The 16586-nt window shown below is 38.2% G+C and overlaps 1 protein-coding gene across 1 annotated transcript; it reads right to left on the reverse strand.

Annotated features, from left to right (window-relative positions):
- Positions 1-3294: 3294 nt before the first annotated feature.
- LOC131355041 (protein FAM124A) lies at positions 3295-16349 on the reverse strand. Its single transcript, XM_058393225.1, has 4 exons — positions 16109-16349; positions 15706-15737; positions 9518-10236; positions 3295-4324 (listed from the first exon to the last, which is right to left on the reverse strand). The coding sequence occupies exons 1-4, from the start codon at positions 16171-16173 to the stop codon at positions 3665-3667; spliced, it is 1476 nt and encodes a 491-aa protein (XP_058249208.1). The 5' UTR covers positions 16174-16349; the 3' UTR covers positions 3295-3664.
- Positions 16350-16586: the final 237 nt, after the last annotated feature.

The following is a 16586-nucleotide window of genomic DNA, read 5'->3' on the forward strand; positions in this document are numbered from 1 at the left end:
TTCTTTGTGTTTTTTTTTTTATTTTCTCCTTACAACCCCGCCCACCAACAATGCAGAAATTATTTTAATGCATATTACTTGTAGCTTTAATCTCAGATTTGAGTTGTTGAGCTGGAGGAAGTAGAGCATTGCTTCCATTAATGGAAGATTTGCCAAATAGCTGAGACCCTCTTCTATTAGCCATGCTGTTAGAAAGGGTTATTTTATACAATATTTTCATATTTATAAATGAAATAAAAAATAAAACCAATATTTCATTATAGATATTTTAAACCTCAGGTGAAGCTTCAAAATTACAGGAGAAGCCTGGCTTCTCCTAAAATGTCATTTAATTGTACTTCTGAAACGTAATAGTGCCTAATGTGCTTATATAATTCATCACTCTTGGTAGAATTCAATATTTCAGCAAAACATGTCTGTTCACACTGCTGCAAGCTGTTTCATCTGGTCAGTGGCCCACTGCTCTTACTCTACTGACCCATGGCTTCAATGGCTCTGGATCAGTGACTGGAAGATCTGGGTTCAAGCCCCAGCACTGCCAAGTTGCCACTGTTGGGCCCTTGAGCAAGGCCCTCAACCCACCCTGCTCCAGTGGCGCTGCATTATGGCTGACCCTGCGCTCTGACCCCAACCTCCAAGGATGGGATATGCGAAGAAAGAATTTCACCGTGCATTAATGTGTATATGTTACAAAGACAACTTTTATAGCAGATCCAAGTATACTGTTTTAACCTAGAGATAAAAGCCTGGTTCTTCATTAGGCACACTGCTTCATGGGTAAATGGGAGTGTGGGGGGTGGGTTTTGCATTGGGGACTCACAGAACATTTTATTAGGAACACCGGTACATCATCTCATCCATTCATTCATCAAATCAGCCAACTGTGTGGCAGCAGTGAAATGAAACTGCTGCCGTTTTAACTGTGGCATTAATGTTGGTGCCAGATGGGCTGATTTATAACTGCTGATCTGGGAATTTCACACACACAACGTTCTGTAGAGTTTATTTGGAATGCTGCACTTAAGGAAAAACAACCAGAGAGCGTTAGTTCTGCAAACAGTAATCTTTTGTTGAGATGAGTTTTGAGCTGACCGAACTGCTACAGTAACTCAAATAATCACTCTGTACATTTGTGGTTCACAGAACTTGGACTTTTCTGATGAATTGTGGCACCAAAAGCATGGACCTAACCTACCTTGTGTCAGCAGTCCAGTCTGATGGTGGTTTAATGCTGTGGGGTTTTGTTCCTTTAATACTAATCAATTAATCATCTGAATGCCAGAGATTACTTGAGTATTGCTGCTGATGGCTACTGTTGATCTTTTGATGGTTACTTCCAGCATAATACTGGATTATGTCATGAAGCAAACATATCAAACTGGTTTCATGACCATGACAATGAGTCCTTAATGTTCTTCAGTGGCTTCCTCGGTCACTCCATCTAAATCCAGTGCAACACTTTTGCCATGAAGAATTGAGGCTGTTTTGCAAAAAGGTGGCTCTACCCACAACATGATTGTTGAGTGTATCTTGACATTTGCTGGACAGTGTGCCCTTTATTTGATCTGTTTGGGCCCACAACCCATACTCTCAATATTTAAGTTTATTCTAGACTGGAAACCTATTTGTTTACCAAGACTAATTGTTCATTGTTATTGGCCTTTGTCTTAGATAAAAGCACTGATCTGGGGAGTTCATGGACACTGAGAGCACGGCTAAACAGGGTTGTTTGGATGCTGTTAAAAAGCAAACAAAAACACCCCCTTAGTGTCTTAACTCTTCTATGCTTGTGCAAAGTAATGATTTACAATCTGGTGTCATTCAGTGCAGGATGGGTTTTAATTGTTCCTCTCGTTTAAATTCCTACATCTATATTCCTTGACACTATCCACACTGGTTTGATAATTAGGAATATGAATCTGGGTTTCTGTAAAGCTGCTTTATGAGAATATCTTTTGTGAAAAGTTCTATATAAAAAAAATTCAAGTTTTCACTGTACCTTATTTTGCAGTAAAAAATTTGACAGTAAATCATTTTTTTTTTGTCTTTCAGTGTTAGTACTTTTTCTTGCATATAAAGTTTAATATGGTAAAACAAGTAATCACAATAAACACATGGTTATACCATAAAAGCAGAATTATACAAAATAAAAGTGACACTTATTAGTTGTTTTTTTTTCTTTCTATTTGACAATATCTGTTAGATTTATCCTAAAATCAGGTTTGAACCAGGCAATGCTGCAAAATGTGCCACCTAAAATATGCACGTAAATAAGAAAATAAAGGGAAAACGGTCCCAAAAAGGTCCCACATACAGGTAGAGGCCATATATAAAAATACAAAAAATTAAAAATACATAACATAAAGAAATAAATACATAAAAACGCAAAATGTTTCCTGACCAGTCTTAGGTCATTTATTCTGACTACTCCTGTTTTATCTGCTTAGCTTTACTGATATTTATTTCACAATGGAAATGTTTAAACCTAACCCAGGATAAGTTTGGTTAAAATTGTTTAATACTTAGGCGCCTGTACGGTTTTCAAATTTTGCTTTGATTAGCATCCAAAAACACTCTCAACTAGTTCAACTTTATTTTCTTTCAGTTATAGGCACTACAGAGTGCCGGCAGCCAAAAAACAAACAAACACAAAATTGTCTTGTAAATGATCTTATAAAAAAGGCAGTACAGAGTTTATTTCTTTTAGCCAAACAACCGTTTATCAGTTATATATCACCACCACATATTACAAAATCATCATAAATCTTGTGGGTATAAATAAATATCTTAGCAAATTTGAGAACATTTAGAACAAATGCTTCGACTACAAACAAAAAAACTTTGTGTTAAATAACTTTGCTAAATATATGCAGCATATTGCATAAATACACACATGGGTAAAATGGTTTGTGTCCCTCCGTTAAAGAGAGAAAAACCCACAATGGTCAGTGAAATAACCTGAAACTGACAAAAGTAATAATAAATAAAAAAATTACTGAAAATTGACTAATGAAAATCAGACATTGCTTTGAAATGTGTCGTGCGATTTCTGTAACTCTCAGTGAGACTTCTGCACTTGATTGCAGTGATTCAATCTCAAAGGTTTGTGCAACAAAATATTAAGTTAAGAATACCATCATTTTTGTCCAGGCCAGTTTCATTAGTTTGTGTTTTTTAAATGCTTCTGTTGAACCACATTTCAAAGCAATGTCTGATTTTCAGCAGTCAATTTTTTATTTATTATTACTTTTGTCAGTTTCAGGTTATTTCACTGACCATTCTGGGTTTTTCTTTCTTTAATAGAAGGGTACTAACAATTTTGTCCACTTGTGTATATACAAAAGACTTATTTACAAAATATTTTAAGGAGCAGAGCTCTAGATGATCAGTACTCACAACACCACATCTGCTGGCTTAGGGCTGAAAATAGGTCCAGTGTCATCAGGCATTTCAGAAAAAGTTTTAAAAAATATATATATTCATCCTTTGGTAAACTTGCAAATGTAATTATTTTCTTTTCAAATAGCACATGCTCACTTAGGTAATTTTACATCATTACAACATAATTAGATGGTGCATGACTCCAGTGAATTAGTCTGCATGACGTGTAGGATAAAGCAGTTATTGAAGATGAATAAAAGTTTCATAATCGAGTGACTGTACATCAGATGAAGAACTCCTGTTTGTCCTCCAAAGCGATGTCTTTAATTCTATCTGAGCCATTCCTTCTATGCACCCCTCTACTCCACTTTGAATTGGCCTGAAGAGAGCACACACCTCTTGGAAGTGACGTCATTTTATTTGAGATTAGATGCTCAGATAGAGGCTGTGGGACTATAGCTTTTGAATGAATTTGTCTCTGTGGGAGCATATAAGCTGAGACCACCGAAAGATCTACAGATCTGCTGATTACTGCTTGACCTGTGTCGACATCTGTCTCTTCAGCTCCCACTAGTGTGTCTACATTTATCCGAAACCTTGGCATTGTCAGAGAGAAGGACCTGCATGGATGGGAGGTGGAAGGATAGCTGCTTACTGAATGAAATGCTTCGGTTGCCATTGAGATTAGAGAGTGAGTGTGGAGGTCTGTCCATCCAGCACATACAATTTCCTGGCTACACTGAACACTCTCTATATCTTCCTGCTTACGCTGCAGTGCTAGGGGAATCTGAGAAGACTGCCTGAGTGGATTCTGAGTATGAGAGTGGGAGGTACTTTGGCAGCAACACTTCCGATAGACATCAGGGCCATGACCATTCGATGTTGCAAAAGAGGGTGTGTCTGAGGATGGAGAGGACAGAGTGATTTCCTTTGAGCCATGTACCTGAAGTAAAACAGCACACAGAAAAGTTAACACTTTGTTAAAAGTCATGGTGACTGACAATAACATGCTATATAAGGGATCTTATTGCTGTTTTATTATCGAGTTCCACCCTCTAGTAAAAATCTAGTAAAAATCCTGAACTGATGAGGTATATGAGGTAACGATGTTTCCCATTGGAGCTAAACAGTGGACCTAAAAAAAAATAAGACTTGCTCTCATCACTAAAATGAATTTTGGACCAGTTTTCCTCTGTCCACACAACATGCTGAAAGTGTCATGGTTACCCATGACAAAAGATTAACAATATTTCATAAAAAAATAAAGTGTTTATAAATTGTTCTTTAATTTCAATCTCCACTGTGTATATATTTGTATATGGAAAACAAGGCACATAAAATACTTGTAAAAGTTTTCTTTCATTTAATCCAATATATAGGAATCAGATAAATAATTAAAGCAAGCCCTGTGGAATATGTGAAAACCTTTGTATAACTCACCTGCAACCTTGTTTAATTTTAAATCAGATGAGTGGTTACTTAAAAATGTAGTTTAGCTATTCAGAAACAAATGAGATTTCATAAATAGCATAATTAGTCATGCAAAGCAAAATCACTCTTCACAACCTATTTTATAAAAACATTGTAATGGCAGGGATGGATGGATGGATGGATGGATAGCATAATTAGTCATGCAAAGCAAAATCACTCTTCACAATAGATAGATTTCACCCACTACTGCCAGAAGAATTGTTCGGGACGCAAAGAAAAACCCACAAACAACTTCGAGAGAAATACAGGCTGCTCAGGAAAAAAGTGGTCTTGCAGTTTCAAGGAGCACAATAAGGAGGTACTTGAACACAAATGACCTGCATGGTCGAGTTGCCAGGAGAAAGCTGTTACTGTGTCCATGCCATTTGGAGTGATGAGACCAAAATTGAACTTTATAGTCACAAACATAAACGCTATGTTTGGAGAGGAGTCAACAATGCCTTCAGTGAAAAATACACCATCCCTACTGTAAAGCATGCTGGTGGATCTCTTATGTTTTGGTGCTGTGTGAGCTCCAGTGGCACAGGGAAGTTGATGGAAAATTGATGGCAAGATGAATACAGCATGTTATCAGAAAATACTGGCAGACAATTTGCATTCTACAGCACGAAAGCTGCACATGAGACGCTCTTGGATGTTCCAACATGACAATGACCCAAAGCACAAGGCCAAATTGACCCTCCAATGGCTATAGCAAAAAAAAGCTGAAGGAAGCAGTCTCCTGACCTCAATGTCATTGAGCTATTTTGGAGAGATCTCAAACATGCAGTTTGTGCAAGACAACCAAAGAATTTACAGGAACTGGGGGCATTTTTGCCAAGAAGAATGGGCAGCTATACCACCTGAGAGAATTAAGGACCTCATACACAATTGTTACAAAAGACTGCATGCCATCATTTATGCTAAAGGGGGCAAAACGCAGCATTAAGAACTAAAGGTATGCAAACTTTTAATTATTGATTATTTTCTTTGTCATGTTTTGTTTGATGATTGTGCCATTCTGTTCTGCCTTACACATGAACTTGAGTCCTATAAGAACTAGTGTGCTGTCAACACTGCAGTGATAGGACGGATCACTGGCGGGGATGAAGCGGTCTACAGGAGGGATGTACAACAGTGGCTGTACTTCATGAGGAGGCTGAGGATGTTTGGCATGTCACTTAATATCTTCAACAACTTCTACAGCTGTGTTATTGAGAGTATCTTGACCAACTACATCACTGTGTGGTATAGCAGCACTACTGTGAGGGACTACTTAGAAGACTACTTAGAAGACTACTGAGAAGATCATCAGGACTCCACTGCCCTCTCTGCAGACGATTTACCACCGTACAGTCCACAGGAGAGCGGCCTCCATCCTTAAAGACCCCACCCATCCCCACCATGGACTGTTCACACTCCTACCCTCAGGACGGAGGTACAGGAGTGTGAAATGCAGGACCTCCAGATTAAGGGACTCCTTCTTTCCCTCAGCCATTAGCCTTTTAAACAGGTAGCCAGAGGACTTAGACTAGGTTCAACTATCTCATAGATTAGTTGGACTAAATTGCTCCTTATTATATTGCACATTTGTTAATGTTACTGCTGCTATTATTATTATTATCTACAGTTGTATTCAATTTGCACGTTACTGTAACATTGTTTTGCACATAATTGAATATTTTTTGCAACATAAGTACATGTTCACATACAGACAAACAGATATACATATTCTATATTCCTATATTTACATACTATATATCTACTGCATAGTTTTATATAGTTTTATTGTTTATTATGTTTGTGTGTACATTTACGTGTGTGTGTTTATTTTATTTTATTTATTTATTTTTTACATAGTTTTTGTACTTGTCTGCCATTCACTGTGGACAGCAAAGAAAGAAATATATGTTTTATGTATAATATGGTCTGTATTTAAAATACTGAAAAGTAGACTACAATCATGAGTAAAATCACATCCTGTTTTAGAGTTCTGCAATAACCTAAAAAAATCTAACTGTCTTTGAATAACATGCCTGTCCAACAAGACTCATCTTCACCATGCCTTGTTCAATTGTTTGTTTTGGTATGGACTAGTGAGCTGATAAAGATCTGCACCTAAGCCTTAGAACATTTACACTTCCTTACACTTGGGGACACGGAAGTCCATTACCTGTGTTTTAAACTGATCCTTTTTAATGCTTTTTTTTTTACTGTTTAAGCCATAAATGACCTTCCCACACTCTTCAAACACACACAGAAAACATTTGCAAGCATATAGTGAGATGAATTTTGGGTAAATTCATAGAAATATCACATGTATAGTGAGTACTGTATGTATGTATTTTCCTTGCCAGAAGCCTTAGAAGGTGCAGAGGGTTTGGGTGACATAATAGGGCTTGCAGAAAAAACGTAAAAATACAGCGTACACTGAACAACACGAAATACTCGGGACAGTGACATGCAAAGAACTGGGATGCTGGAGAATTCTGCTTCCCTTTCCCCAGCTGCATGCATTAAATAAATGGGGCATTCCGATTGGCCAGACTGGTTCCTCCAGCGGCAATGTATTTTGATTTTCAGCATCCCCGCACCGTGCTTTCCTAAACAACGCTATGCTGTACAGTATTTTATATATTATTAACATTTTACTTTATTTTAGATAATGTTTATATTTTGTAATTAATAATTATATTTTTATTAATAAATTACCTTATTTCAACATAAAAACAATTCACTATAAGGTTTGCGGATACCACGATATACCGGGAAAATCCACAAAAAAATTAGTTATGTTCCAAATAAAAATCTGTGATATACCAGGACCGTGATATAGAGGGGGATTACTGTACTACATTTCATTGGCCCTATACATGTAATCTGCACAATGACAATAAAATAATCTAATCTAATCTAATCTAATCTAATCTAATCTAATCTAATACATTCTGAATTTCTCCAAATGTGACTATCTAAGCTGAATCAATTTAGTAGTGAGACTTTTTCCTGATCACTGGTGTTTGTAAAGTAACTGTACATACCAAACTTGTCCTTGTACAGATCCTCTTTTTGTATATTTGGGTAATGTATAATCTTTTTTAGGCATTTAGGATTAAATTTTAAATTTAGTATTCAGTCCCAGTGTATAAATGTGGTTACAGTGCTTGGACGTTTGGACACAACTGAAAAGTGTAGGTCTTGAATTCTCATCATCTTAAACATATTTTACTCTCATACATTTTTATTTGACAGGTCACACTTATTAAATTTAAAACAACGTTTATTCTGACTGCTGTTTTCTATCAGACTAAAGAGTGTGTGTGTGCGCATGTGTGTTTTTTGGAGTAGCAGTAGGTAGGGAGGGATGTTAGAATGTGACAAAAGTCCACTGTTTTTCTACTCCACACCTCGCTGCACTGAGAGCTGGGAATTTGCTGTCCTTTTTCTGTAGGACCTTTTAAATCCCACCCCCCACCTCTACTTCTCCCTATCTCCTTCTCAGTTTTTTTTTCCCCCCCGTTGCCACTGGGACATTTCCCTATCAGACCACCAGAGGGTGTGCTGGCAGGTGATTCATTATAGCCTGCCTTGTTGTTTGTTTATTCCCCACGTGTTTTGTGCCACGCCCCTCCTATTGTTCTGCTTTTCCACCATGTCACCTGTTCCCAATTTACCCTAATGTTCTGACCTGTATATATATTTATATGAGCCCTTTTGTTTTGTCTTCATCAGTCATTGTTTGTCCGTTCGTCTGTCTAGCCATTTGTTTGTTTGGTGTTTGTTTGTTTATTTGTTCGTTTGTTCAGGTGCTGTCATGCCATAGGTTTCCATGCTCATGTTATGGTTTATTCGCCCCATGTCTTATTCCCGGATGTTACACACATCTAACTGCCATCCTCTCCATCAGCACCTCTCCATCTCCCTAATTATTAATCAGGATCACCAGTTATGTTTTATTATAACTGGACCTCATATTTGCTCTTTCCTTTATCATCTTCATAACTTCTTTTACTTTTCCTGTAATGTCCAGCTCCTCCTCTTCTGCTCCCTCACCTAATAGGTACTAATAACCTCCTAACATTAAACAGGTATAAACAACACAGTATTTTTCATTTGTGTATAGCTTTCGGAAGTCAGCGAGGTTTTAAAGACTTTGGGACATATACGCTAAGTTAAAGTGAAGGAGAAATGCTGTTAATATGTTTTCATCCAGGTCTGTGCAAAATTTTGTTTTTTGAAATGTTTAAAATGTTGTCTTTTGGGGTCTGTGTGTCTCTGAGACAGATTATTGCAAGCTATTTGGCTTAAAGACAGTTGAAAGGAAAAGATTTCTCTGTTATGATACTTGCAGCTCTGTTAAGTAATTTCAGAAATTTGCAATGGTGGATATATCTGAGCCGGCATATGACACGCTCATTTGAAATTTCCAGCCAATCAAACCTGATAACTTAATATCTACTAGACCATTCCATGTCCACACCCTTATTTCCCAATGGTCTTGGTTATATGCCCTGCTGTCATATGGAACACACACACCAATTTAAAGGTTTCATAACAAAAGGGCTACTTCTACTTCTTTTTTTTTTTAACTGTAAATTATTCTGCAAAATTATATTGATACCCCACAAACATCAGTATAATAGGTACACAACTCACAGACTCTCACCTGCAGCAATATCTTATTCCCATCGTAATCCTTGGTTTGCCAACGTATGTCACTGATTGGTCTACAGGGATGGGGCAGAAGTGGTATGAGCCCACCCATATTTCTCACCCGTATCTCCATAAAAGTGCATTCTGTGGGGGTAGGATCCTGTCCTTCTGGTGACCGCTTAAATGATAGCTGAATCTCCATATGGTCATTGGAGTAGACCACACAGAAGCTATAATGCCGGTTCCTCTTTGCAAAAGGGCGACGCAGTAGCAGTCTGTAGAGCCGCACCTGATCACTGTAGGTCTCATATCGACAATATATTGTGAATCGTACAATCTCCTTTCCATAACGTACTTTCCGCAGAGCCCAGAGTGGTGTACCAGGGGCTAGCATAAAGAAATCCTGCCTTGCTGGGGAAAAAGCTAAGCCTTGTACTTGCTCTGAGTGGTGGTAACGCCATGGAGGTCGCCTCAGCTGCTGCTCATGGCTCTCTTCCCCTCCATAATCTTGCAGGAAGAGGATGACAGATAGGCATGGACAAAGGGATAGAGGGAGGTCTGTGGGGCACTGGGGCTTCAGCTGGGGCCCTTCTGCTCGCTCTGACACTCTGAAGAGGGTCAGTTGTGGATGGAGGAGGGAGAGGAGTCGGTCAGCAGCACTTTGGAGTGTTTTCGCCTCACCTGGATCTGTTATGATGTGAATAGAAACGAGGAAGGGATCTTGCAGGAGGTCTCCCATAGACAAATAGACAAATAGACAGATTTTAGAAAAACAAAACATTAAAACAATAAAACAATGCTTTCAGGGAAAACTTTACATTCCCATAGGTTAGGGTGTCAAAGACATGGCCTGCAGGCCAGTACCACCCTCAGAAATGTTCTGATTTGGCTTAACAAAAGAATTTAGGCTTTCCATCACAATTTAGAGGTTTTACAGCAAGAGGTCCTTCTGAAATCTTTGACATTCAGCATTTGTAAATAATTTGAAAACTATATTGATCCCCCCAGTCCTCATATTATGGGGTCGTTTGTTTACATTCTGATGGACATACACTATATTGCCAAAAGTATTCGCTCACCTGCCTTGACTCGCATATGAACTTAAGTGACATCCCATTCCTAATCCATAGGGTTCAATATAACGTCGGTCCACCCTTTGCAGCTATAACAGCTTCAACTCTTCTGGGAAGGCTGTCCACAAGGTTTAGGAGTGTGTTTATGGGAATTTTTGACCATTCTTCCAGAAGCGCATTTGTGAGGTCACACACTGATGTTGGACGAGAAGGCCTGGCTCTCAGTCTCCACTCTAATTCATCCCAAAGGTGTTCTATCGGGTTGAGGTCAGGACTCTGTGCAGGCCAATCAAGTTCATCCACACCAGACTCTGTCATCCATGTCTTTATGGACCTTGCTTTGTGCACTGGTGCACAGTCATGTTGGAAGAGGAAGGGGCCAGCTCCAAACTGTTCCCACAAAGTTGGGAGCATGGAATTGTCCAAAATGTCTTGGTATGCTGAAGCATTCAGAGTTCCTTTCACTGGAACTAAGGGGCCAAGCCCAGCTCCTGAAAAACAACCCCACACCATAATCCCCCCTCCACCAAACTTTACACTTGGCACAATGCAGTCAGACAAGTACCGTTCTCCTGGCAACCGCCAAACCCAGACTCGATCTGACTCCATCAGATTGCCAGATGGAGAAGCGTGATTCGTCACTCCAGAGAACGCGTCTCCACTGCTCTAGAGTCCAGTGGCGGCGTGCTTTACACCACTGCATCCGACGCTTTGCATTACACTTGGTGATGTACGGCTTGGATGCAGCTGCTCGGCCATGGAAACCCATTCCATGAAGCTCTCTGCGCACTGTTCTTGAGCTAATCTGAAGGCCACATGAAGTTTGGAGGTCTGTAGCGATTGACTCTGCAGAAAGTTGGTGACCTCTTCGCACTATGCGCCTCAGCATCCGCTGACCCCGCTCCGTCAGTTTACGTGGCCTACCACTTCGTGGCTGAGTTGCTGTCGTTCCCAAACACTTCCACGTTCTTATAATACAGCTGACAGTTGACTGTGGAATATTTAGGAGCGAGGAAATTTCACGACTGGATTTGTTGCACAGGTGGCATCCTATCACAGTTCCATGCTGGAATTCACTGAGCTCCTGAGAGCGACCCATTCTCTCACAAATGTTTGTAAAAACAGTCTGCATGCCTAGGTGCTTGATTTTATACACCTGTGGCCATGGAAGTGATTGGAACACCTGATTCTGATTATTTGGATGGGTGAGAGAATACTTTTGGCAATATAGTATATAAAGATACACACACACAGGCCAATTTAATAAGAACACATGCACACATTTATGGATCTTATCAGCCAATTATGTGGCAGCAGCACAGAGGATAACATCTTACAGATACAAGTCAGGAGCTTCTGTTAATGTTCACATCAAACATCAGAATGAAGAAAAATGTCGTCTCTGTGACTTTAACGGTGGCATGCTTGTCACTGTTAAAGTCACAGAGATCACATTTGCGTAAATTATACTTTAAGTATTTCAGAATCTGCTGAGCGTCCGGGAATTTCACACACGACAGTTTCTAGACTTTATATAGAGCGGTGCAAAAAAACAAAACAAAAAAACAATGAGTTTTATGTATTGTGCTGTGATCAAATGATTGGCTGATTAAATAACTGAATGAATCAGCAGGATCACAAGTGATAGTGAGAGTGTATATAAGAATAAATGTTCACATCAATCATCAGAATGGGAAAAAATATGATTTCAGTGACCAGTCTCTAGAGTTTACATAGAACTGTGCAAAAACATCCAGTTAGCAGGAGTGCTGAAGGGCAGAAATGTTGTGTTGAAGAGAGAGTTCAGAAGAGAATGACCAGACTGGTTTCAGCAGACAGGAATGATATGGTAATGTTTACAGCAATGGTGAGCAGAAAGGTATCTCAGAACACAACACATCCCATTAGGTTTCCCTCTAATTAGCCAGAACCTGAAATGGATGTACAGGCTTGCCAAAACTACAGATTTACAGGTAAAAATTGGAAAAACACTGTCTGTTTCTTCCCCAGTCTTCTTCTTGAATGAATCATTTAAAAGAGCAAAAAACATACAAACAAAAAAAAAACCTGAAAATATTTCTGCAGTGAAAAGGAGTTAATTATCTGTTCCCACTTTTACTTGCACAAATATTCTTTCCTTTGGAAACAAAAAAACTGAGTGAATGTATTTTTCTATATGCCATGTTTCTTGCTTTTTGCATTAACAAATTCCAAAGCACACACACACACACACACACACACACACACATATATATATATATATATATATATATATATATATATATATATATATATATGTATATATATATATATATGTATATATATATATATGTATATATATATATATATATATATATATATATATATATATATATATATATATATATATATATATATATATATATCATGATTTACTTCTTTATTATAAAATAAGAAAAGTAGTTAAAATTCTGCTTTAAATGATTTCTTGTGCACTGATGAGTACAGTACATGGGATTACTTACACCTTTTCCTCATTCCCCTTTTCTCTAACTCATTCTTTTTTTTGCGCCCTCCTCACTCAGGGGACTTGTCCTACTTTGTTTGTTGTTCAAGGTTGAGGTCATGATGGGGCGAGGGAACGCTGTGCTCTTACAAACTTACACACACAAACAGAACACCCCCCATACACAAACTCAGACCTCAGCACTGTTACTGACACAACTGGGTTGCCTTACCTGCACTGAATTAACACTGAGAGAGGTGAAAAGAGGTGAAAAGAGAGGAGAAATTCAGAGGAATGTGTAAAAACATTTAATTTTTGTCTTCAGACATTTGAAGTTTTCAACCTCTGGACATTTAGACAGTGCTCAGTGTAGGTACACCTACTTAGTAGCTACAATCACTGGACCTTTAATTAGGTCAACTTTAAATACAGGTCACTTTGTTGCTTTATAATTAATAAATAATTACTGAACAAATACTAAATATTACTGAATATAGCCCATCTGTTGCTCTGCAGCCCCCCGCTGTACTCTTTTGCCATGGGATGGAAAATAGACAAGAAAATATAGTTATCTGGCTTCCTGGCAAGATCAGGTTAAATATGTTAATGTAAGTCTGATGAGACAAAGCTGGCGATTAAACAAAAAGAAAAAGCCTGAAATATTTATTAAGTGCTTATTATAACAAAGTTGTGAGAAATTTACAATGACACTTTCCATTTCCTGAGTTGTCTGTCCTTCCACTTCCACTGCTTTTATTTAGTAGTCTGAAGGTGAACAGAGACCCAGAGCAGACTATTTAAATAAACAATACTTCATAACAGGAAAAGGTAACATAGTTTTATGGCCAGAGTTCAATAACAGTTCCATATAAACTGCAAGAATATTAAGGACTTAATGTCCCACTTTATGATGGACTATATCCAAGGTTGTGACAAATATGTCCTTTAATAAAATGTACAATTATATATATATATATATATATATATATATATATATATATATATATATATATATATATATATATATATATATATATAAAATAAGTTTTTTTTTATTGTTTTAAATACTTAATCAAACCAGCAACACCCATGCCACAATCACAGAGATCACATTTCTATCTGCAGGATTGTTTTGTCTTGCACTGCAGTCAGTTTACTGGTTGTGTTTTGTGGATTCCGCAAATACATTTGTACAAAGAGAACTTCTCTAAAATGTAGATCTAATCTATTGAAGAGAAAATGAGTTAAAAGGAGAAGGAGAAAACCATCCTTCAGGTGAAGCTGGAAACAAGTAAAAAGTATCCTTTTCACTGCAGTACCATTTTTAATTATCTTTACTAGTTCTCATATCTTACAGCCATAAGAGAGTTCAAGAAACAAATCAAAAGAAACAAATCAGCCCAAGTGACAACAAAAACACACAACAGATTTTAATATGTATTCCCAAAAAGTAAAATAACATTCAGAAAAAAGGTGGGGAAAAATACTTGCAGCCATCATACTTTTACATCATTAAGACAGTAATTAACAGTCAGGTGTTACTAATGAAATACATAAGATTGGTTCATCATCAAAATATTCTGGTAATGTCTACACCATAACAAGGGGAATGGACCTCAGCCAAGGCCTCAGCACTTGTTGCTGCTCAGTAATCTGGGAAGGGTTATAAGGCCTAACACATAGGTGTCCAACCGTATCCACAAAGGGCCGGTGTGGGTGCAGGTTTTCATTCCAACCGAGCAGAAGCCACACCTGATTCCACCTGTTTAATGAACTGATCTTGGCTTTCAGTAGACTCAGGTGTGGCTTCTGCTCGGTTGGAATGAAGACCTGCACCCACACCGGCCCTTTGTGGATACGGTTTGTCACCCCTGGCCTAACATATCCAACATCTCCAAACATTTTAAAATTTACCATTCTACCATGAAAGGATTGTCTTCAAGACAGCAGTAAATCCCCATAGAGTGAGCCTTCAAGCAAATTCAATCCAAGGTCAGACTATTTCATGCTCAGAGATTTAATGAAAAATTCAACAAGAGCCTCTGTAAGCACATTAAATGTTTATTGATTACATATGTCCTCAAACATCAATGAACTGAAGCCAATCTTTCTCCAAGATGTTGAGAGAGGCTGATAAACTCCTACAGAAAAGGTTTAATTCCAGTTATTGTTGCTAAAAGTGGTTCAACATGTTACTTAATTACAGAGTGTACTTATTTTGCCCCATCTGGTTTCTGATATTTATTAATTAAGTTATTGTTTGTTTGTTATTGTCACATAGGGTTATTTGTTTGTGTATAGAAGTTGATGAAGAGCCTGATAAATAAAAAGACAGAACTGAAGGAGGCTGTACTTTCATTTCCCCATGACAGCATTTGCTTTCTTCCCTTCCTTCACTCAGCACTGTTCATATAAGAGAGCATTAAAAAATGTACATGTGTTCTTGTGTTCATATAAGTGTGTGTGTGTGTCTTTATGAGCAACCTTGTACAGTTGCAGATTAAAGGGCTAATATTGGATATAATCCCCTCCACTGGGAAACACATAATAAACCTTAAAGAGAATTAGGGTAAGGTCATGTAAACAGAGGTGCAACACCCACGAAGCTCTGATAGACAGAGACAAAGAGAGAGATTTACTTACTGCTTGCAGATGACTCTGGACTGTAGTCTTCCCTGGAGACAGACAGACAGACATATACACACCAACTCTGTGAGACTCTTGTGAATATGACATAACACAAAAACAAGAAAAACGGATCAAGAATAATGTTATGACCACTAAAGCATAAAGCGGAAATAAGAAATGATCCAAAAAGCATCTTTAACTGTACATAAGAGATACACAGTCTGTTCAAGAGGGAAACAGAAATGGCCATCCTGCTGTAATTCATTTCTGGTGACTTGACCACAAACGAAAAGAAACTGTTCACATCACACCTGTGATTATTATTATTATTATTATTATTATTATTATTATTATTATTCACATCACACATCCTGTTGTTTTACATGAACACTCCAGGCTGCTGCGCTGTAACTCTTACCCAGCGGTCAGTACTCCAGGATCTGCGCGCTCGGTTGAAATCCTCTCCATTTCAGATGCAAACATTTCTGGCCTTTGTGGAGCACGATTCTCTTGGGTTTATTCCCTCACAAATCTGAAACTTTCCCGCAACTTTCCCCGGTGAAACAGTTCACGCTGTACCTCGTGAATTGGATCCTATATAAGCGAAACGTTCAGGTTAAGATGCAGTTTGGACATCGCCTACCCTGTATCTGAGCAAGCCCAGGGCGCGCGCTGCTCCGCTGACCACCTGCTGACGCCATCTGGAGGTTAAACGTGGTCAAAAAATTACGACTCAGTTCCGTTCAGATTTCTTGTGCTTATTTAATTTATTTGTTTTCTTTTTTGTCCTCTTTGGGATAGCTGTGGCGTCTCTCTCTCTCTCTCTCTCTCTCTCTCTCTCTCTCTACCTAATTGATCTAAATAAAATTTATAATATTTACTGACATTTCATTACA

The sequence above is a fragment of the Hemibagrus wyckioides genome, linkage group LG06, assembly GCF_019097595.1.
Source record: "Hemibagrus wyckioides isolate EC202008001 linkage group LG06, SWU_Hwy_1.0, whole genome shotgun sequence".
Classification (NCBI taxonomy): Eukaryota; Metazoa; Chordata; class Actinopteri; order Siluriformes; family Bagridae; genus Hemibagrus; species Hemibagrus wyckioides.